This window comes from Balaenoptera borealis (genome assembly GCF_965194805.1).
Source record: "Balaenoptera borealis genome assembly, chromosome: 20".
In the NCBI taxonomy this organism is placed as follows: domain Eukaryota; kingdom Metazoa; phylum Chordata; class Mammalia; order Artiodactyla; family Balaenopteridae; genus Balaenoptera; species Balaenoptera borealis.
In genome coordinates, this window is record NC_138879.1 from 41,115,331 (window position 1) to 41,139,321 (window position 23,991).

At 52.3% G+C, this 23,991-nt stretch overlaps 1 protein-coding gene across 1 annotated transcript in view; it reads left to right on the forward strand.

The window, feature by feature from the left end:
* The window catches only part of CCT6B (chaperonin containing TCP1 subunit 6B), a 244,710-nt gene that overhangs the window by 149,368 nt on the left and 71,351 nt on the right, over window positions 1–23,991 (forward strand). The window contains exon 8 of the mRNA XM_082370934.1: window positions 16,670–16,765. Coding sequence (XP_082227060.1) covers window positions 16,670–16,746 — 77 coding nt within the window. The 3' untranslated portion in view covers window positions 16,747–16,765. The remainder of the gene's footprint in view (window positions 1–16,669; window positions 16,766–23,991) is intronic.

Here is a 23,991-nt window from a genome sequence, read left to right on the forward strand (position 1 = left end):
CAGGCCCCTTGACTGTGGGCTGGTTTGATTGGCGGACACCGGGGTCTCAGACTCATTGGGATTGAGATCCTTTCCTCAGCAGTGAAGACAATGAGGGGATGACGTCCTGTTTGTATTTTAGATGGATTGTGTTGTGAGTATGTGTGGGGGTAGGATCCCATGCAGTGGTTGCCTGGTGCAACCAGCTGTTTAGCTGTACTAGCTGTTTACACTCGGCATCCAGGGTTGACATCCATCCCATGCTGCTCATTACCTGTTTTGAATTTCATCCCTGGGCACAGAGGAAATGTTTGAGAGTCATCCAAACTTGATACTTGTTGGCTTTGTGGAATTTGAGCAGATGACATGATACCTTGGAACCTCAGTTTCTTTGTCTGTAAAATGGGAATTAAAAATACCCACTGTATAAGGTTGTTCCAGAGAATTAAATGAGATGATGCATGTAACATAGTATGACAGTGACTGGCCTGCTGGAGCACTCAATATGAGTAATATTTTCCAAGGACCCTGTGCCCTCCCTAGTCTGGTGTGATGCTTCTCAAGCTGGATGTCCACAAGGAAAGTTATTGCTGCTTCCTCTTCTCTAGTGAGGATAAATTGGGCAGGGTCCTGCAAAGTGCCTGGGAAGGGCCTTATCTTCCTCGGGGGATAGCCCAACCCTGGCCTTTTCTGGATCTGTTTACCGTGGGCCCCGAGCAGGGCTGACCATGCTCGCCCTCCTGCCAACCTCCCTCCTCTCTGTACTCACTGACCCCTCGCAGATCCTCTGGGCTCCAGGGGCACTTGGTAGAGCCAGAGACTGACAGGCCAGCCAGTATGAAGGCAGCCTGTGCTGGATTCTCTCCCGTCTCCAACTTCAATTCCAGCCTTTGATCTTTGTTCCATCCATACCTCCTCAGAGGTCCTAGAGCCTTTCCTGAAATGTCTAGCTTTCAGAATTGGGATCCACTGGAACTCTCTCCAGCCTCCCGGAGAGCCCAGAGCCCAGCCTCAGAGCCAAGCCCCTGACACTGTGACTTGCCCCTCCCTCCTGCCTTGGCCACGAGCCCACAGCCAGTCTCTGCTTGGTCCAGCTGCTTGGGCTTTCCCCTCTATTCATCAAGGTCTGTGGATTTTCCCAGAATGCTTGTCCGCCACCACCTCTCTCCCTCCCTGCCATGGGATTGTCTGCCTGGGGAGAGAAACTGATGGCAGAGCCTCCTGTGGGTAGCCCACCCACTAGGAGAAGAAGCCAGGTTCCCAGGCCAAGAAGCTTTCAGGCCAGCAGGTTTGACAAGGGAGGTGGCCTCACTCTGGACAGTAAAGCATGGAAGGGGTCGGGCGAGGTGAGAGGGGAGGAGCAGGGGGACTTCTGGGTCTGGGGCCTGCAGAGGACTTTACCCGTCTCTTGGTGAGTTGTCAGCAGCGTGGGCAGTCCCCTCCTGTGCTGTTCTGTTGCCCAGACAGGGGGAGGTTTCCTGCCACACACCAGGAACTATGCTAAGTCCACGGATGGATACCAAGGGGGCCACCAGAGGCATTGTACCTGCCCCTCCTTCAGGGATGGGCTGTGAGGCTTGGTCTTAAGGCTAATGTCCCCAGGAGGGCTCAATGCAGAACCCACTCCCCACCTGCCAGTCTCCCTAGTGAGATGGGCAGACCCCCTGGTGGTTGGCAGCCCCAGGAGAGAACAGCAGAGGTTTTCCTCACTCTCCCCTGGAGTCTAAGCCTTCCCAGCCTCTTTGCACACACTTCCCCCTTCATGAGCGCAGAGAATTTAGGGGAAGAATTTACCCCAGTCTCGCCCTGTCCTTTCCACCCTCCTTGTTAGATTATGGCAGGCAGGAGCACTGTGCAAGGCGCCCAAGCTACCAAGCTGTTAAATCCTTGTGTCATTTGTGGTTTCATTTCATCCATCTTTAACACGAGGACAGGAAGGCACCTGGGTTCTTGGCTCTCCCCAGGAAAATGCGCCCTTGCTTCTGCAGTCTGGATGCCTGTTACTGCAGTTCTTTTGAGGGGAGGAGAGGGAATAGGGCCTCTTCGCTTAGAGACCTGAGTTTTTCCAACAGTGAGCCCAAGGCAATAGACTCCCATTCCTAAAAAGTGTCTTCCCATGTCATGGAAACAATGCAATTAGCAGCCTCTTTGTTCAGGGTGTTAACGCGTTTCTTCTGAACACACCTTCTTCCAGGTACAGCCCATCATCTCTGGGGTGCTAGCAGGGGGAAGGCAATTAGATCCTCATTACTGTGCAATTAATTATGGCTTGAAAACTGCTTGAGGAGGCTGGGAGGAATTCCTTGACAGCACCAGCCCCAGGAAGATGCCTGGTTTAGGAGCAGGGCTGAGCTGAGCCTAGTTTGGGGGACTGGAGAAATGGCCGTGGAGCCCAGTTTAAGGTATTGCAGAAAGGCAGATCTGGGCAACTCCCCCCTTCCTTGACAGCACCAGCCCCAGGAAGATGCCTGGTTTAGGAGCAGGGCTGAGCTGAGCCTAGTTTGGGGGACTGGAGAAATGGCCGTGGAGCCCAGTTTAAGGTATTGCAGAAAGGCAGATCTGGGCAACTCCCCCCTCCGCTCAAGAACTTTCACTGGCTCCCTAGTCTCTATCGAGTCAAGACTAAACTACCTACTTGAACGGTCAAGGCCATCTATTATCTGGCCTAACCCATCTTTCCAGAGTTACCTTCCATCACAGCTACACATAGTCCATCTTCCAAGCAAACCCAGGACTCATGTGACTTGGACGCACTTTCCATGTCTTTGCCCACGCTCTTTCCCCACCTGGGATGGCTTCCTCCTTCCACCTCTGCCTGCTGGAAATCTCTCCTTCTTTTAGCTTGAATGGCATGATCATCACTGCAAATACCTGCTCCACCCTGGAGCCTTTCCTGAGGGCAAGAGGGGTCTTAGAAAGAGTAAGGGCTTTGGCCTCAGATAAACCTGGACTCAACTAATTAACCTCATAGAGCTTCAGTCACTCCGCTCCCCACCCCCAGTGCAAGGAGAACACCAAAGCCTGCCTCACAGACAATGTGTGCCAGGCACCCAGCTGGGATGAGTCTCCTTGGCACCCCCTCAAGCCGTGGCCACCAGCCAGCCTTTGCCTCTGGGGTAATGACTGCACCTCACATAGGCCCTGCTGTTTTCAAACTAGTTTCCATCCTTTGTCCCCTGTGTCCTTCACCTCAGCCCTCAGAGGTGGGCAGCTGCACCCTGGGCACAACTTCAGAGGCAGTTGTGGCGGTCCACGTGTGGTTCTCTGTGAGGGCAGTACTGCCCCCTAGGGGGCATTTTGGACCACTGCCCCGCTGTGAGGGCGCCCTGGCATCTAGTGAACAGGACTGAAGATGCTACGTGTCCTGCCAGATGTAGGTGAAACATCTGAGTATATTTGCTGAGGCTAGAACTTTAACTGTGGTTACTTATGTTTCCACTATTTGGGATCATGTTTTTATAGATTTATAAATGTTATATATGTGTGTGTGTGTGTGTGTGTGTGTATGTATGTGAAAATAGACATTTTCTAGGAATGTAACCACCAAGTAAATGGAAGGAAGATTGGACTTTGTTTTGATGAGCATTTTACTGAGAACTGTTTGCCAGTTGGAAAACCATACTGTGAACAGCTACATGGCTCATGGTGTCACAGTCCTGAAAAGAGCCCACTGACCTGCCAGCATTTGTGGTTTTGTGTATGAACATCATGAATGTGCTCAGGTGCAAGAGTTAGACTCCTTTATGTGTCTTCATGGGTGGTCACGCTCAAGCATTCACACACTGCGACACATATTATTTCATTATAACGTCCCTCCCCCCCCCGTTTATATTACAATTAGGGCATTTCAAGTTACCTACAGAAGTAGGTTATATTCTCTGAATTTCATTTCATTTCAAGAGGGCATTTCCAAAATGTTTGTTACAAAGAGGGATGATGATATACCTGAGACTAGCCCAGCTGGAAGTATTCCTGGTCGGGCCCATCCCTGCGTGGTCAGGGCCGGGGGCCAGGTGGCAGTTCTGGGGCTGCCGGAGGGCCAGGCTGTTGCTTCAGGTCTCCACCTCCCCACCCCTGCACCTCTGCTGCGACGTGTGTGTGTGTGTGTGTGTGTGTGTGTGTGTACAACTGACTGTCACGTGTGGACCTTCTGGAGTGTGGGCCCCAAGGGGAGCTGGGTTGCCTGTACTCCTGATGGCAGGAACGTGTCTGTGCTTGGCCCCCTGAAGACACACGCCCGCCCCTGTGGCACGCCTGCTTCTGGGGGTACCCGTGGGAGCCCGGCTGTCAGTCGCTCCCACTCACAGCCGCAGTCTTTCAAACAAGAGGGAAGCGTTTATCCAGCTTCAGGGGGAGCCTGCCTCCCAGCCTTCCTGGTCTCGGCCTGAGAAGTGACAGCTATTCCAGCTAAGGGGAGGCCTCCCGCCCCGCCTGCTCCTGCCGGCCGCCCTTCCCCAGGCCACCTGGCCCAGGTCCCCGTTCCTGTCCCACCCCTCCCCTCCCCACCTCTGCTCAGGATAAGCCCTTTAGCCAGAAGAAGGATCATCGGGGCTCCCGGCTTAAGCTGAGCTTAACCAGGAGGAACCCCACCTCTAGCACATCGGGCCCTCAGGTACCTCCTTTCCCCTCGAGGGGCCTTCGTTTCCCCACCTGCACAATCCAGGTGCTCCTCCCGTCTCACGTTTCTCTAGGCTACGGCACTTTGTTCAGTCTCAAGTCTTCCTCCCATGCCCTTCTCCCCTCTCTTGGGCTCCCAGGCCGGCTCCCTGGAGTGTACGGAGTGAGTTAGCTACAGAGTTGATGAAGGGCTTCCAGAGGCGTGTTGCTTCTTCCCCCACCCCAGGCCGGCTCCCACCCTGCCAGTCCATCTCCAGGGCCGGGTTGGTGTTTGCAGCGGAAGGTGCCTCCTAACATAGGAAGCTAATGTCCCAGAATGGCAGCGCCCGCCTTCTGGGAGTGCAGGGCCCTCATTACCCCACAGCTAATTAACTGGTGGCTCTGAGATGATGGCTTTGGGGGATGAGGGTGGGGCTGGCAGCCTCACTGCCTATCAGTTTTCAATCTCCGAACACTGAGGAGTCTATTTTGGGAGTTAGGAGAGCAGGGCACCGGGGTGGGGCTGGGAAGTGCTGGGAATATTAGTACGTGTGTGTGGGGGGTGTATGTGTGTATGTTTAGGGACAGGCTATGGGATGAGGGATTTACACAACTACCTGTGGATGGTGAACTTGAGCTCCTTCTCAGGCCTGGGCCTGGACCGGGTCAGGGCCCTGTCTTGTGGCCCATCATTTGGGGTTGGACCAGCCCAGGCAAGAGTCACTGACGGACTCCTTCTCCTATGCCTGGGGCTCCTGGGCCTGGGTCTGTCAGTTACAGGACCTTCCAGACTATAACCTGGAGGCCTTGTCCTAATCAGCGGATCTCCCCACCCAGCCCCTTCCTCTCCAAAGCGTGGGGAGTCCTGCTCTGTTTCTGTGGGCTGTGGGGCCTGGGGCTGGTGGTCTGGGGTGATGGAGTGGTTTGAGGTGGTTGAGACAACGGCCGGATCACCTGAGTCAGGTGCTATAGGCTGAGTGGAGCTGCTGCCCTGATCCTCTTCACAGATGATCTCCATGTATTTCAATCTGAAATAGCCTCTCACCCCTCAGAGGCAGCAGGAGAGAATTCCAGAGGAAGGCCCTTGATGCTTTCTGAAGCCCAGAGGCTGGGGAATCCTTTCATCTCACTGTTGGGCTCATATTGAAGGGCACATGCTTCTACTAAAAAATTATTTGTGGTTGAAATTCCAATTTAACTGGGCATCCTGTGTTTTTATTTCCTAAACCTGGCAAACCTGGAAGGCCACCTGGTCCATGGAAAATGGGCAAACTAGGGTGATGTGCTTTGCCCTTGGGTGTGGCGGGGTGTGCTCCTGAGTGCTCTCGTCTGTAACTGGGTACCCTGATGACAAGGTGGGAGGGTGAGGAAGACCATGAATTTTAAGGCTTGGGTCTGACAGCCTCCCAGCCTCCTCTTCTGCTCCTTGTGTATCCCATAAGCTCTGAGAAGGTCTGGGCTGAAAAGGTCTTTAGGGGTCACATAGGTTTTCAAGCCCCATCTGATCCCCATTCCTGGAAGGATTGATTCCCCAAGCTGGGCTCAGGCATCTGAGTGGTTGACAAGTGGTGAGGTGACTCCAAGCCTCAGCTGGGACAGGGAAGGACAGATCCAGCCCACTGTCTCCATTGCGCCGAGGAGGGCAGGGAGGCAAGGCCACGCTGTGAACGATGGCTTCCAAGCTGGACTTACAGGACCTTGGTCCTGCTGCCTCACCCCCAGGGTGAGCCATGGGGAGAGGTGCTGTGAGGGACTGAATATGAGAGGGCCTGGTTGTTTTAGCAGGACTTCTTTATGCCATCCTAGGTCCTGCTGCTGGCATTAGGGCCAGATGGAGGCATTCGTGGTGTGCAAAGATGAGGTGTCTGGGTCTGTGAGGTCAGGGCTGTGCAGAAGCTCAAGCCCTTCATCTCACAGTGCCCCACCTCGCCCCAGGCTGGATTCGCTGCTCTTGCGAGACCCTTCCTCACCACCTTGCATGACTAGCTCCCACCACAGGTCTTGTCTATACCATTGCCCCACTTTGTTCTGCCAGGCCCTTTTTCATTGTTAAATCCTGGACATAACATGTCAGAGCTCAACCGCGCATCCCCAGTGTCCAGTGCATTGCATGCAGTAGGTGCTCAATAAGCAACTGCTGAATGGATGGCTGGATGGATGAAAGGACACTGGAGTTAGAGTCAGGAGACCTGGATTCTGGCTTCAGCTTGACCACTAACTGGCGGTGTGGCTTAGGACAAATCACTTAACCTCTCTGGGCCTCCGTTGTCTACTCTCTAAAGCTATTAACACAGAAGAAATGAGATAACAAAGATGATTTATTCCCTTATTAATGTGGTCTCTTTGGCCCTAAATCCTCAGGATGTTTTCTTCGTTTCACCTAACTGCATGTAACCACGGGAGAACTTGTGGCCACATCTTGTGTGTGCCTTGTCTTCCACAAAGGGCAGGGTCCAGAGATTCTGCCACCCATCCACAATGACCACCCGTCCACCGAAGTTCCCAATCTGTACCTCCGGCCGTGCCTTCTCTCCTAAGCTATTCTAAGGCTTGTCCATCCATTACCAGAAATTCAACATGACAGAATCCAAACTCTGCATCCTCTTCTCCAAACCCACTCTGTGTTCCTTCTTCTCCATGAATGACCCCATCATCCACCCAGTTGCCCCATCAGAAACCCAGGGGTCAAATTGTCCACTCAGTCTCCACCACCCACAGTCACCAAGTCCTGTTGACTTCACTTCCTCATCTTTTTTCCACCTGTGCCGTGGCCTCTGCTCCATCACCCAGACCTTGGCCACAGCCTCCTGTCTGCGGTATTAACTCCTCCAGCCTCATTCTGAAAGGTACATCTGATTCCATCCCTTCCTCATTTAGAATCCTTCAATGTCTCCCTATGTTTCTTAGGGTCAAGTCCAAACCCTTGCACTGTGGCTTATGTACAACCCGGTGTGTTCTGGCCCCTGCCTACCTCTCCAGCCTCAGCTTTCAACGTCTTCACCCACTTCAGACTTCTGACTCCACTGTTCTGAATGAACTGCCTGCAGTCTCAGGAATTTGCAGTCCACTTTCCCACCTCTGGACCTTTGCACGTGCTGCTCCCTGCCTCTTTAGTTGGCTAACCTCAATTCAGATTTCAGGTCTCTGATTTCTGGAAGATTTCCCTGACTTCCTGAAGCTCCCACCCTCAAGACTTGAATAGGTGCTTCTTCTGTACAAGGCTACAACACCATACTCTTACCATGATCTTATCATGTCTCCTGTTACTGACACTCACCACAGTGTGTTGTCACGTCCTGTGTGTCTTTCCCAGCAAATTGTGGGTTCCTTGAAGAGACTGTGCCTGATTCATCTTTGTGCTCTCAGTGTCTGTGCCAGACACAGGGTAGGCAGAGGCAGTAGAGCACAGGGGATTTAAGAATCCAGACTTTGGCTAAGCCCTGTCCAATACACGTCTGCACGTGGCCACTGAATGCTTACAATGTTGAGGGTCTACACTGAGAAGTGCTGTGAGTCTAAAATTCACATTGGGGGCTTCCCTGGCACCCCAGTGGTTACGACTCTGCACTTCTAATGCAGGGGGAGCTGGTTTGAGCCCTGGTTGGGGAACTAAGATCCCACATGCTGCTCAGCCAAAAAAAAAAAAAAAAAAAACCAAAACAACCCAAAACAAAACAAAACAAAAAATCCCCACGTAAAATTCACACTGGATTTCAAAAGCTTCGCATGAAAACAAGAATGTTAAATATCTCATTAATACTTTTTATATTGATTATATGTTGAAATAATAGTATTTTGGATATATTGGCTTAAGTAAAATATCTTATTAAAATTAATTTCACCTATTTATTTTTACTCTTTAGAATGGGGTTCTTAGAAAATGTAAAACTACACACACGGCTCATGTTATACTTCCTCTGGACAGCACTGCCCTGAGCTAGATCCCTAGGTTCAAATCCAGGCTCCATTACTCACTAGCCATATATAGCCTTGGGCAAGATGTTTAGATATTCTGTGCCTCAGTTTTCACATCTGTAAAATGAGGATGCTATTAGAATCCTCTGCATAGGGTTGTTATAAATATTAAATGAGTTAACTGGTGCTTTGCAGATAGGAAGCCCAATATAAATATTAACCATCATTCTGATTAGTTACTCAATTAATATTTGTTGAATAAAGCATTGAATTTCTGAATCCTAACCTCCTTACCTCCACCCTATCCCTGCAGCTCCGGCTTATCTGTCATTCAACATTTATTCAGCAAATATTTATTGAGAAACTGCAAGGAGTCAGGCACTGTGATCGACACTGCAGGCAAGGAGGAACATTTAATCGATCAATTAATTGATTCAGTGAATCTTTGTGAAGCGTATCTTTTGTGCCAGGTGCTGGCTGGGCTCTGGGATACACAGAGGCTGAATGCTGCCCTCCGGGGCTCTTGGGCACATGATCTTAGCAAGGTCATGGCTGCACTGTGGGCTGTGTGCTGGGACAGTGAATGCACAGGGTGATGGAGATGATGGGGATGAGCCTCAGGAAATGCTTCCTGGAGGGAATGACTGATGCCTGGGTGAGTCCGGCCAGGCAGAGGGAGGCCATGCCTGGGAGAGGAGAGACATTTCCTCCATCATCCATCAGACGCTGAGCAGAGAGAAGCAGGGTCACAAAACTTAGCCTGAGACGTGCAGCCCCATCAGTATCAGTTGAGGCGGCTGTTTGTTCCTAAGTGGACAAGCCAGCTGGTTGATTGAATTTTTCACTCATCATTAGGATGCGGAACAGAATCTAGAAAACGCAGCTCTCCAGCCAGAAACCTCGGCACCCCTGGGCTTGAGTTTGGGCCCCCAGATGGCAACACCCATCCAGCCCCCCTAAACACTAGAGCCAGGCTCCTCTGCCGTTCAGTGCACAGCTGGTAAGTTAAAAGCAGTTTAGCGATAATTCCACCTCCGCACTGAAGACTTCCAGAGACGGTTAATGAATTTAAATGCTGGGGATTTTCTCTGATGCCTCATTGCATAAGCTTGTTACATTAAGATGCTAATGAGGGATCTGTTGGACAGAGGTGCTGGAGCTGGACCAGGGACCAGGCCCGGTGGCCTGGGTGGGGTTGCAGGCTGGTCATTTCTTATTGGTGCTTAATCAGTGAACTCTCCAAACAGGTTAACTGGCCTCGGCTTCCGTGGGGACTGAGACTCAGCCGGCGCTGGGTCAGCTGGCTCACAGAGGCCCCTTCAAAACAGAAGGCTAATGGGCGCAGGGCTTATTATGCAAACAGGGAAGTCTCTGCAGGGCTTGAAGGCCTGAGGCCCCACTGGGAGGCTGTGCCTTCCTCAGGGACTGAGGGGAAGGCTCAGAACACAAGTTGAAGGGAAGCACTGATTGTCATCTGTTCCATCACTTGGGAAGGAGGATGGAGGGGGGAGATGGAAGATGGAAGGAGTGGGTGGAGGGGGACAGGGGAGGGTGTGAGAGAGATGTTTACCCTGGCACTGAGTGGCAGAGGTGCTTCGAGGCTGGGGGATGGCCAGGCTGACCCTTGGCGCTGCCCTTGGGGACAGCATGAGAGGCCCACAATCCCCATGGGGATGGGAAGTAGGAACCAAGGATGGTCTCTCCCCCTTTTCACAGAAGCCAAAAGGGAAAGAAAGAGAGAGGCAAGAGACCCAGGAGGACTTAGACTTGCAGCGAGGTTAAGGATGCCGACTTCTGGTGCCGGACAGCCTGTCTCGGATCCCAGCCTGTCTCTACCGCTCCCGAGCTGCGTGACCTCGGGCCATAAGTGACTGAAGGGCTCTGTGCCTCAGTTTTCCCATTTGTAAAATGTGGCTAGTAATAGCACCTGCCTTATTTCAGTTTTATTTGTCAATGATACCTCAGTAAAGCGGAAGAAAGTGTAAGAAAGAAAGGATGAAATGAGTTAATGTATGTTCAGTGTCCAGAGTGCTGAAAGCACTTACTCAGTATCTTAGAATTATCCCTCTTAGCGGCCAACGTGGCTGAAGTCCTCCCTGACCCATTTTCAGGTTCTGCTGCTAGAGAAGAGATCGAGGGCAGGGATGCAGAGCAGCAGGGGCCCTGCCTGGAGGTGCTGAGAGGCGGCAACCTCCTCCCTCCCTGCCCGCTCCCCCGGAAGCCACTTCCTTCGGCTTCCTGCAAATCCACTGACAATTTTGTAAATGTGCTTAAGGATTAAGTTAATAAGCTGCTCTCTCTTGGCTTCCACAGCTGTACAGACTGGGGCTCCTGTGCCCTGGGAAACGCCTTCTGAGGCAGCGTCTGGAGGAAGTAAAGCCACTTCCGAGCTTACCTCCTCCTCAGGGGCGCCCCCAGGATTGACATCTGTCCCTCCTTCTGCGTATACACTGCTCTCCCAGCACTGACGTGTGCAAGTGTGACAGAGGGCAGGGAACCCTCTCACCGTGTGAGCCTTTTTAAAAAAAATTTTTATTGGAGTATAGTCGATTTACAATGTTGTGTTAGTTTCAGGTGTACAGCAAAGTGAATCAGATATACGTCTATCCACTCTTTTTTAGATTCTTTTCCCATATAGGCCATTACAGAGTATTGAGTAGAGTTCCCTGTGCTATACAGTAGGTCCTTATTAGTTATCTATTTTATATATAGTAGTGTGCATATGTCAACCCCTATCTTCCAATTTCTCCCTCCCTCCCCCGCTTATCTCCTGGTAACCTTAAGTTTGTTTTCTATCAATACATTGTGTGAGCCTTTGTGAGTCCATATCTGCATGTTTGTCTTCCTCCCTCAGACTGGGTTCTTGACCTCAGAACTCTGCCTCTCCCATCAGCATGGGAGATCCTCCAGGGTAGGGTCTGTGTCTCCCCCATCAGATTGCATTTCTTGGATGGGAGCCTCCCACGCCCCGCAACAGGTAGCTTTGGGGCCCAGAACCCCTGCCTACCTGTCAAGTTCTTCTGAATCGGGAGGAAGATGAGGGGGCAGAGGAAGGAGGGCTGGCAGGGCTCCTAAACCACCTTGTTCTGGAAATTCTAGATGGGAAGGATCTTGGGGGTTGGATGTGACTGTGCTCTATCCACGCCAGTCTTTCTCCGCTTTTAGGGCTGACCGCTCCCAGGTGGAACATAGGGTGACTTTGCTGGGTGGAATGGGGTGGAGGAGGGCTCCCCAGGATGGACAGATGCCTCCCACAACCTCAAGCTGGCCCCGGTGTACCACCTCCAGCCCCCAGTATGGGGGGTGCACTTCGGGGGTAGAGGCTTTCATGGTCTCGATGGCTCATCTCCCTGGTACCACCAGGGCCTGGGCTGCCTCATGGTCCTCAGTCTCCCCTCTCCCTTGCCCAGCACCAGGCCTCTCCCAGCCCGGCTGGGGGACCTCCCTGGTAGCTGAGCTCTGTGAGCTCGGGCTGGAGTGGAAGGCGCCAGTGGTCGGGGATGGAGAAGGAGACCCTCCTCCTCTCTGCCCCCAGCCCCGGGCTGAGGCCATGGCTGTGGGCTCCCCTAGGACCGTTCCATCTCTGCTGTCTCTGCCTTCCGCGCCTTCTGCCTCTTGCCACCGCATGAGCCTCCTGTAGAGTAACTGGAGCTGGAGAAACGCCTGCATCCATCCAGCGGCCGCTGTGCTCCAAGACTTGATTAAGGGTCAGCGGGTTAGCTGGTTGCCATTCAGCATGCAGGCGGGGCTGGGCATCGCCTGATCCCTCTCCTCCCCCAGGCAGTGGCTCTGCCGGGAGAACAGCAATGAGATGAGGGTGTCTGGAGGCTCAGGGAAGAGAGAAAGTGGGGCCCAGAGCCCGTCCATTAGTTACCAAGTCTCCCCTGCCCTGACTCTGTTCCTGTACACCAGGGGCACCCCAGCTAGGGCACCCCAGCCACTCCCAGAGATCCTCAAGCTTCAGGAGACTCACAGGAACCGGGTCTGACCTTTTTGCAGAAGTTCTGATGGTGAGCATCCGGGCTGTGCTTACATGCTTCCAGGGATGGGGAGCTCACTTCCTATCCACACAGCCCATTCGTTCCAGAGTGGGACATTTCTGTCTATTAAAAGTTCTTTCTTGTATGAAACTGGAATCTATCTTTCGATAACATCTCCCCCCTGGCCTGTTTCTGGCCTTTGGAGACATGCAGACTAAGGCAATCTCTTTTCTGTGACTGGCCTTCAAGAATTTTAAGGCAGAAGTGTTTCCTTCCTTCTGGAGAGCGTCCTCTCTTTGCTGTCTAGACACCTCACCTTGCCTGTTGCTCTCCTCTAGATGCTCCTATTGGCTTTGGAGTCAAAAGCCCTTGGTCCCCGCTCTGCCACGTAGCAACGTGGTGCTCTTGGGCATAGCATTTCACGTCTCTGAGACTCAGCTTTCGGATCTATAAAATGGGAACAGATTGAGTGAGAATGGGTGTGAAGTGTCTAGCACAGTGCCTGCCACAGAGCAGGTCTGCAAGGCTCCATGGTCCCTTCCTCTCCCTTATCCAGGAAGTCTCCTCCTCCCCATCCCCAGCCTCCCTTGGAAGGCCCATCGTACCCCTATCCTGTCTCTGTCCAGCCAGGCTCCCCCCGTCTCTCCTCTCCCATCTACAGGCAAAGGAGGCAACCTTGTGCTGGGGTCGAAAAATGACCCTGGTGGTTAAGAGAAGTTTTCCCTGACATTGAACTCCCTCCTGCCGTGTCATTTCCTCTGGCCGAGGCCTCCTGGAGAAGGTTCTCCGAGGATTTCTGGCTGCCTCCGCTGCCCCGCCTTCAGCTCCTTTTCCGCCCTGAGGAGTCCCCGGCCACCCCCTGGGTTCAGCAGGCGCAGGGCACACTGCTGGGACACTATTTCAAGACTTTGTGTTTCCGGAGGAGGTTCTAATTACCCCTGGAGACATGTCTGAATTACAGACCCCCACGGGTGGGTGGCACACACTGTTTATGTTCTGCCTTCAGTAATTGTATCTTTGGTGAACTCTGCAGTCTTGTGGAAAAATACAAGCCGGACAGTGCAACGAGAGATGCTGAGAAGGTCTCGGCTGCCTCCCAGCCTGTGTCCACGAGCTACATGCCCAAGTTCGCACCAGCGGCCTGGGGAGTGCTTTGGCTTGGTTTCCAAAGCGCTTCTCACGTGGCTTCCATCTTCCACTGTCAATGTGAGGTCCCCCCAAAAAAGGCAGACCCCAAGTGGAAGATGGCTTAGTGGTCACAAACCCCTGCCGTCCTTGCACGCACGCCATTCACTGCAACTCCCATTCATAGACGAGTCTGTTTCTCTGAAACTGGGTGGCCTGTGATTGCCTTGACCTACAGGATGCAGTGCAAGGGGTGTTTGTGATCTGGGGCCCAGGCCTGCAGAGGAGCAGCTTCCTCCTTTGCCATCATGGGGTATCGTCCTGAGGTGTCATGCATGGAAGCCAGTCCAGCTACTGCAGGCTGGGAAGCCCCGAGTGGGAGAACAGAGTCTCCCTGGCCACGGGCCAGCTCCACCAGCCTGTCTGATACGTGGGTGAGGCCAGCTTTGACCTTCCAGCTGAATGTAGCTGAGAGACTTGGCCATACCGCAGGGGACCCACTCAGCCACCCACAGGATCGGGAGAAATGAGAAATCGTTGCTGTTTCCAGCCATTTTGGGGTAGTTTGTAATGTAGCAATAGTACCTGAAACGGAGTCTGGCTCAAGTGCTCTATTTGGGAGGTGATCGCAGGAAGCTCTGAGGAGTGGGGAAGTGAGACGGGAGAGGGGAAGCCAGGTGGGTGTGTTCATGCAGGGCGGCTGGGCTCAGCCTCACAAGGGGACCCTCTGAGACACTGCGCCCAGTGTCCCTCAGATCGGTCCCACGGAGCAGGGAGGAAGGTGGGGGGTTTATCGCCATCTGTGGTGGGTGGCCTCCAGGCTATTAACTCCCCGGCACTTTGAGCCTGCCCTGCACAAGGGCTGGCACACCCTGGGGTCAGAGACCTCCCACAGGCTGTGGCTTAGGAAGCAGCTGGCATGTCCATCTGGAGGTGACCTCCGGGGTTGGCTGAGGGGATGTGGGCATGACCCCAGCTACTTGAGCAACCAGTATTTACTGAGCACCCATCATGTACCCAGCTCCTTCTAGGCTCTGGGAACACACTGAGGGACAGGACAAGTTCATCTGCCCTCTGGTGGCTCATAGTCTGGAGAAAGAGACAAACAAGTGAGAACAGAAATTCTCCACGGGGACAGTGCTGTCCCTTAGGGAGAGCTTTGGGAATAAGTGAAGGTGTTTTGATGGTCACAATTACTATAGCGGATGCTGCTGGCATTCAGTGGGAAGGGCCGGTGATTCCTAAAGTCTTACAAACCACATGGGATAGTCCTGCATAACGAAGAATTACCCCACGTCCGGCCTGACTTTCAAATATCCTGGTTGACATTTAAATAGGTGAAAACCTGTTTATAATTATTTGAGCCTGGAACCTAACTCTGTTTTATATATAAACATAAAGCATTTGTGTCCTGAATTTCCAGGAATACAACTACCGCATAAATTGAAGGAAGATTGTATTTTGTTCTGTTGGAAACATTACCCAGAGTTATTCATCATTTTTGGAAAATCACATTTCCGATGGCAATGCTCTTTGTGGTATTTGAGTCCCACCCGTAACCCCTGAATGTCAGGCTGCATTTGAGGCTGCGGCCCTCGCGTTGATCCAGTGCGTGGGTGCAAGGTTCTGACTTCGTTACGTCTTCTCGTGTACTTGAACCTGAGCATTTACATATGGAAATACATATTTTATTAGAAATGATCTTTATTTTACTTTTATATTATAGTTAAGACACTATGTTGATTTATTTTCAAGCGATGTGTCTAGGAAGGTTATACTGTCTATGAATTTCATTTCAGGATCGTAAAGGAGCCATTGCAAGCTATTTGTTATAAAAGTGGGATATAGGGCCTAGAACTAAAGGAGCATTTCAAGCCGATAGCACTGCAAATATGGGGCTTTGGGAAACAGAAGGAGGAGAGTCTTTCAGTGGGGAGTGGGCCCCTGGGGAGGTCAAGGATCAGGGAAGACTTCACAGGGGAGGTGACACGTCAGCAGGTCTCAAAGGATGAATTCACAGAGCTCCCCTAAACAGTTCTGAAGGGTGGACGGGCAGAAACTCAGTGAGCTCTCAGTACATGTCGGTTGCATGGATGAATATTTACGTTGTTTCACAAATGAACAAATTGCAAATTGAAGCTTGGAGAGGTTAAACGACTCCCCAAGATCCTAAGCTCTGAAGTCAACTGAGCTTATCACATATTTACCTAGCGAACATTTTGGACCACCTACTACATATCGAGGGCATATAAGCCCTGCCAGTTGACATCTATTTACTGAACATCTACAGGGTGTCAATACTGGGGCTGTAAGAGAGAATAAGACAAACCTTCTCATTGTGCAGAAAATCAGCATGGAAACCGGGATTTCTCAGCCTCGGCTCTACTGACATTGTGGGCTAGATAATTCTTTGTTGAGGGGAAGCTGCCCTGTGCATTTTAGGATGTTTAGCAGGGAATGGGGAAGAGAGTCTCCTCTGTTATCATCATTGTCATCATCATCAACATCACTTCTGATTACATGACACCTCCACATGCCAAGCACTGCTCTTTACACGTATTGACACATTTACTCCTCTCAACCTATAAGGTAGGTGTGATTATTTCCTCCATTTTACAGATGGGGAAACTGAGACACAGAGGAAGCCGCACGAGCAAAGTTCTCAAGCTCGGCACTTTTTAGGGGCTGAATGATGGTCAGCGTGGCTGGAGCAGAGTAAACACGGGGGAGCGTGGTAGGGAATGCGTTGGGGGCCAGGGGGCAGAGCATGCAGGGTCTCGGAGGCCGTGGGTGCCGTGGAGGCTGCACCCCTTCTCCTCTGTGGCCGGGAGGGTGGGCAGCTGAGCTCTCTCAGCTGAGTCCTTTGCTAGGAATTGCGGTCAGCTAAAGAGAGCTGTCTGGTCCCCTCAGGGTAATGCCCCATGCCCGGGGGAAGACAGCCCATAGCCATGATAGGTCAATGCAGGGTGTAAGGCTTGACCTCCCTTCCTGGGATGCCTCGGAAAGACCATCCTACTCCAGGGCTTCTGTTACAACTGTATGGCGGCTCACCGTTTCCCTTCCTTCCCCAACAGGGCCCGATCCTGAGAGCACGCCCCAACCAACCTCCTGCACGCTGCTCTCCACCTCAGAGGCTGTCCAGGGAACCTGATCTGCAACATCATGGTCAGGTACTGGTTTATTTATTCTGGTTGTAACAGAAAACCATTGGGGCATTTAAACATGGGCAGAGTGTGACCTGAATTACACTCTAGAAAGTTTGCTCTGGCCGCTGTGTGAAAGAGCAGGGGTGGCAGTGAGAAGGCCAGCGGGGGACAGATGTAATAGTGCAGGTGAGAGGCTATTGTGGGGCTGGAGCAGTGGAGATGGTGATAAACAGTCAGTTCCTGGGTATGTTTATTTAGGAGGCGGAGCCAATAGGACTCTCTGTTGGATGTGAAGGAAAGAAGAATCAGGGATAACTCTGGGTATCTGAGCCTGGTGGATGGTGGTGCTACTTGCTGAGATATGGAAGCCTTATAGGGAAAAGGAGTGGATTTGTGGGGGGATCAAAGGTTCTTCTTGGACGAGCTGAGTTTGAGATGCCTCAGATATTCAAGGGAAGATGTTGAATAGGCAGTTGGGGAAGTGAGTCTGCAGATCAAAGGAAGGGTCACAGCTGGAGATACAAGGTGAAGGTGGTCAGCACATAGAGGGTGTGTGCAGTGTGAGGAGACCAGACCCCCTGAAGAGAGAAGGTTCATACACAGCATAAGGGGGCTGGGACACCCCACAATTTAGGGCCCAGGCAGAGGAGAAGCCTGGAAAGGTGATGCAGGAGGAGTGGCCCTGAAGGAGGAAGAAAGGTAAGTGAGGTGTTGTCAAGAAAGCAAGAGGAGCAATCATTTCAAAAGGAGGGAGTGGTCACCTCGACGAAGACTTCTGAGAGATGAAACAAGGCGAGGACAGAGACGTGACCATCGATTTCTATTAGGTGTAGGTGATTGGTGACCTTGACTGCAGCTGGGTCAGTGGACAGGTGGTGACGAAATCTGCTTGGCGGTAATGAAGGAACGGGGATGAGGAGGTGGAGAGTGGACATGTACAACTCTTTGGAGGAGTTTTTCCATGAAGGCAAGTGAGGGAAACAGGGCAACAGCAGGAGGGGATGCGGGGACCATGGAGGCATTTTTAAGATGCACTGTATTAAGGCATGTTTGTGTGGTGATGGAATGTTCCAGCAGAGCAAGAAATGACGGTGCAGGAGAGAAAGGGGACCACGATAAGGGCAAAGTCCTAGAGTTGGCAAGAGTGGGTAAAGATAACTCACAGGGGGAGGTTGGAGGTAGATGGAGACTCTCCTTGTGTAATTATGGGAGGGAGGACAGAGTACGTGGGTTGAGATGCAGGTAAGAAAGGAGGAATTGGTAGGAGGAATTCAAGGCAGATCTTTATTCCTGATTCTATTTTTTTCCTATGAAATATGAAACAAGATCATCAGGCGAGAGTGAAAGAATGAGAGATGCATTAGAGATTCAAGAAGAGAAGGTGGGAAATGGTGTTCTCAGAGATTAGGGAAGTGAATTCTCCAGGGAACTATAGTAGGATTCCCGGGCAGTTTTGAGAGCCCATCAGTATGAAGTAGGTCCAGTCATGATGAGTGCCTGATTGTCCCCGGTGGCTTTCAGCTGTTCGGTGCTGGCACAAAGTAGATGGATCGCTGGGTTTAACCAGAGTCAGGGTCTTGCCAGGTAATGTGACAAAAGCAAAGAAGGACGAGGGTGTTGGGGGCACTTGTGGTGGGGTGGCTGGAGTGCTGGCCCCTGGCATCCAGGCTGGTTAAGGGAGTCCGCATCCAGGGTGATGGATTTGAGAAAATGGAAGCGGTCTCAATGAGGTCAGTGCTGCTAGGATGGGGGCATCAGAGTGGGTGAGATGGAAGGAGAGGGGTGACGGGCAGAGTATTCTCAGAGATGTTGATAATCGAGATTTCAAGGGAGGTGCAGATATGATAATATAAGGTTTAGAGAATGAGCATATGATGGGAAGGAGGCAGGACATCAAAAGAACTGAGAGGCCAGTACATTGCCTCGACCCTCTTCATGGCTGCTGGCTAATGACAGGCGTTTGATGGAGAAGGTGTTGAGGCGAATGTTCAACTCCTCAGTGAGTGAGGGCTGTGAGTGACTGCAGCTAGCGGGGAGGCAGGCGGTAGGTATCTGATGCCGTGCCCTTCAAAGATGGTAAAGGAAGAAGCCAGGGAAATTGCTGGGAAGTGAAACTTAGGAGCAAGGAGTGTGAAAGAAAATAGACGCCACTTGAAAGGGCTGTAGGAGAACCTGTGTTCTCAGAGGGGAGCCAGTCCTCGAGCAAGAAGGCGAAGGGAAACTTCAGAGAAAGTCGGGGATTGGGTGTATTTGCTAACGACCAGTAGGGGATCCAGAGGGCTGGGAGTCTGGGAAGGGGTGGGAGATAGGGTCCGACTAGGGGTTGTGCAGGACAATGTTGGGATAAGCCCTGGGACCAAGGTGGGTGATGCCGGAGACCTGGATCCAGCTGGGGACAGACTGCCTCAGCAGGGGGATGATGCGTGAGGTGGGGAAGGGAGGGGGATGAAACCTATCGTGGCATTGGTCCTGGAGGCCCAGGTAGCTGTTTTGTCCTGTAATAGAGGATTTGGGCTTCTGGGGGACGGGCAGAGGCCTCCCTGGGGGCAGCCTGTTAGGCCGATTTAGGGAGGCTTGTGGGAGGGGTCCTTGGAGAGCAGTGGCAGCTGGAAGCCACATTTCTTTTTCTCTTCTCCCTCCACCTGAAACTGGGTTTTCTTCAAGAATACTGATAACCCTGCAGCCCTCTGGAGGGGAGGTGGCCTTTTCTTTCTCTCACAGGCTACCTATGGACTGGGTGGGATCCTGGGGTGGGGTCCGTCTCCTCCTTGCTTGGGGGCTTCAGGTTCCCCACCAGAAAGGGCTGACCTCCAAAGCGCTCAGCAGTGACAGCTGGTCTTCCCGGGCAGTGGCCTGCATGTCCAGTGCTGAGTCATGGGAGAGGAAGCAGATCCCTGCCCGCGAGGAAGGGCTCCAGGGCTGGGAAGGGAGGTTGCTCAGGTGCAGGGGCCTGAGTGACCTGAGCAAGCAGAGGAGGCTCCATGGAGAGCCGAGGGCCTGGGGTCTAGCGAGGAGAGGGGAACGGCTGGCAGAGCATTGGGCTCTCAGGGCTCAGGATGGGGAGGAGGAAGGGCCAGAACCTCTGACCCCGCATTGGCCGCATGGTTCACTCATTGATCTGCAGGTGGCGAGAGTCACGAGAGCTGAAATGAGGAGCACCTGTTCAGACCGTGTTCTAGAAGGTTCACTTCAGCAGCATAGGTGGGTGAGGGAAGGGGAGCAGCGCCCACCTGGAGAGAGGGTGCCAGTTCAAAGACTGAATCCAGAGCTGCGAGTGAAGCTTTCGGCTCCTGCCCGGTGGGTTTTCCATGCTCCATGCAGGTGGGGGCCAGGGAAGGAGCCCTTTTCCTTGCTGAGCGGCTTCCACATGCCTCTTGGCTCCCTACCTGCCTTCTCCTAGGGTTCCTTCCCAGCCTGGAGTCTCACTCCCAGCTGCCCCTGCTCCCCAGGAAGGGTTTGGGAGCCAGGGTTGGCTGTTGCTGTCCTCCTCAACACTCTTGGAATCCTGGGGCTCCATCTCTGGTTTTGAGATGGAAAAGAAGTGGGGGGATTGCTTGGGAGCAGGTCTCTGGGCCCCTGGAATCCAGAGTCAGGCTTGCCAGGGGGACCTTCTGTCTAGGATTCAACCCCTCCCAATGTCCCTTAAACCCCAGGGCTGGAGCCAATTTGACTGACTCTATTTCTCTCCGGCATAGCCAGAGGCCTCTGGGTGCAGATGGCTTTGCTTGGATCTGACAGGCATGGGGTGGATGCCCCCCAGGGTTACACCTCTCGGACGGTCAGTTCCTCCCTGACCTCAAGCTCTCCCCGCTTTCATGGCTGGAGGGTGAAAGCCTGACTCATAGTGGGGCATGACTTGTGCCAGGTGACACAGTTTCTCCCTGCTGACCCCGGAATTAGGGGAGGCTCTATCCTCCAACCCACTTCCTGCTCAGCTTTGGAGGGCCAGGTGAGCGTAGGGGATGCACGGTGCCTTGGCCTGGGTTTTAATCTCAGTTCTGCTGCTAGCCCTGTTGATGCCGCCCTCATCTCCCCTGGGCAGGAACCATGTCACCAGTGCTCATTGCTGGGTACCTCACTGCAGCTCCAGAAGGCGTCCTTTATTTGTGCCCATTTCACAAATGAGGAGACTGAGGCTCAGAGGGGTGAACTGACTTTTCCGAGGCCATGTAAGTGAAAGAGGTGTGTTTGACAACAGACTCTCCTGACTCCAAGTCCAGTGCTCTTTCTGCTGCCTGGGGCCTTGGTCCTCCCATCTGGTCAATGGAGGAGTCTGGACTGTTAATCTAGAAATTTCCTCCCTGGTCTAGGTTTTAGGGTATCTCGGGAGTGACATGTTCGGGAGCAGAGCTTGTTATGGGGGAAGGGAGTGGGGGGCATGAAAGGTGCAGGAGAAACTTTCCGGCTGGGTCCCCCATTCTCACATTCAACTCTTGACATTTTTTTTCAAATGAGTTTATTTCTCCTGTCTCAGAGCTACCCTGACAGGTTCAAAAGACACTGTTCATCCTGTAACTTTAAACTTGGTCCTATTACCAGACCACACCATCTGCAGCATATTATGAATTAATTAAAAATAAACCTGTAATTATCTTGTTAATAGAGCAGTTATATTACATTGTAATTTTTGTGTTAAAGCTTTAACTTGTTAAATGTTAAATTGTAATATATACCATACTTTTTGTAAGCCGAAATTGGCAAAGTCTCATTGTTTGAACACACTGGGAACCTCAAATAATGAAGTGGCCTCTGAGGGGCCCCGTGGTCACAGGATCTTTCCCGGAGCCTGGTCGGAACATCCGGCAGAGAAGGAGGCAGGCTCTGTATTTATTTCCCAGCTTTCTCTTCAACTATTTTTTTCCTTGTAAAGAGCTGCCCTTCAGCCAAGCCTGGAAGTCCACAGGCTGTCAAAAAAACTCTGCAAAATCAAAGCAGAAGGAAATTAGAAAATAGGACAGAAGCCCTGACTTCTGTAGTGGGCCTCGGGCAGTGGTCAGAGGTCAGTGTGGTAGGGACTTGTGGTCAGTCAGTGGGACACCTGCACTTGTAGGGCAGGGGCGTCGGTGTGTGAGAGTGTGTGGGGGGCACCCAGACGGGAATGGGCTGGAGATGGGGAGGAGGTGGTCAGATGGGATGACCACCATGTATTCAGGTGATCAGCACCCAGAAAAGTCCCAGGAGCTTTCCGAAGGAAGTGACATTCTTTCGCCAAGCTGATCTGGAATTTAGCACAGGGATGTTAAAGCCCCTCCTTTATTCTCCTCTCCTCAGCTGCAGGGCACCCATCTCCCATCTCATCTCCCTCTGGAGGGTGTTCTACCCCAGGAAGAACTGAGTTACCACTGCTCTCACCATCCCCCAACTCCTATCCCACGATAAACAGATAACCTCGTGAAAAAATAAGCTTCATTTGAAGGCCAGAACCCTAGGCTGGCAGAGCTGGAAGGGACCTAAGCTACCGCCTTGCCGCAGTGCCCCGCCCCCATTTTATAGATGAGGAAACTGAAGCTCAGAGTAGATCAGTGACTCTCTGCTATGTCCCCAGTGCTCCATTTTCTCAGTATCTTTGGGGAGTTGGTAGGGTGAGTACAGGATGGGTGGGATGGAGGGCAGGAAGCTGGGGGCATTCACATTTGCTTGGAGTTCTGGGTCTCCAGTAGCAAAGCTTGTGGAGAACTGGCTCTTGTACCATACCCACACTCGAAAATCTGTTTCCTGTGTTCCACTGTGCTGCAGGCCAGCTCTCGGGAAAATTGAATTAGTGCAGTGAGACTGGAAGTGACCTCAGGGAGCATCTTCACCCCACACATCACCGCCCCTGCCTTTATTTTCAGAGGAGAAAACTGGGACCAGAGAGGGGCAGTGACTTGCCCAAGATCACACAGCAGGCCCCAGGAACCTTAGTCTGCACTCAATGTGACTTCTGTCTGTCTCCATCGGCACTGTCCCAGCCCCTTCGGCCCAGCTGCCCCCCGCCAGTCTCCGCCTCCCTGTCCACACACCTGCTTGGCCTCCCATCCACCTACACCAACTCCTCTCCTGTCTTTTGAACAAAAGGTGGCTCTCAAGACCATGCAAGCCCCAGGGACAATGATAAGATCCACTATATGACATCTGACAGTTTGGGGGTGATCCTGTAGCCATATTCTCAACTAGCTTTTTATAACCATAGTGTATGGCAAGTACTGTCATTGTCTCCATTTAACAAACCAGAGAACCTAGGGGCAGCAGTAACCCTCAGAGCAGTTTTGGAACTAGAGGAAGTGTAGGGCCCTGGCTCTGGAGTTGAACGACCTGGGTGTGAGTCCAGGCTCTGACGTGTCCCGGCCGTGCGTGACCCTGGGCCAGTCACTCACCTCCCTGGAGACTTACCTGTACAGGGGAGATAGTAACCATTGTTACCTGGGGTTAAATGAGTTGATTCATTTCTAGTGTGCAGGAGGACCTGGCAAAGAGAAAACCTCAATAATATTAACACTCATCAATATGATTATCGTGAGGACTTTTTTGCCTGCCCTCCTGCCTGGGTAGGCATTTTCTATTCCTGGCAGGGGGATTAATTTGCATCGGTTCTCCCCTCTCAGCCCCGTTTAGCGCAAATGTGAGAGGGGCAGTGGGAAGTGACCGGGCGCCTCCTTGTGCTTCACGTTGGACCAGCTTCTACCCCTTACTGTGTGAGCTGGGGAAAGTCACGTTCTCCGAGTCTCAGTTTCTTCATCTGTGATGTGGGGAGAAACCTCACAGTGCTGCTGTAGACATCAAGTGAGAATGAGTATACAACATTAGTCACCATTAATAATACTTACGGCGTGATTATTGACTGGCAGGTGAGTGACGTGTCTGAAAGGGAAGGAGTGGTCCCAACAGGAAGGCTGCCTGGAGGCCTCCTAGCCCCGAGGCTCCACACGGGCTCAGACACCACTGGCCCCTGGGCCAGGCCCACACTGAGGAAGCGCTGGGCTCCCCGTGGTCCCTGGCTAGGCTGAGGTCGCAGTCCTAGCAGTGGCTGCCATCCCTGCCCCAAACCGGCAGGGCTGGTGAGGAACCAAATACGGAGGAGCCTTAAATCACAGCAGCACTAACTGGGTTTTAAGTAACATTTGCTTCTAAGTAACTCCTGTTTTTCAGAAGGAGGAGGGATGCCGGTGGTGCATGGCAATCAGTTCATCATGTTTCAGCCTTTCCCGCCCTCCCTCCTCCTCCTCCTCCTCCTCCACCTAAGGTTCTGCAGCTGTGGAAACCCTGGCTCA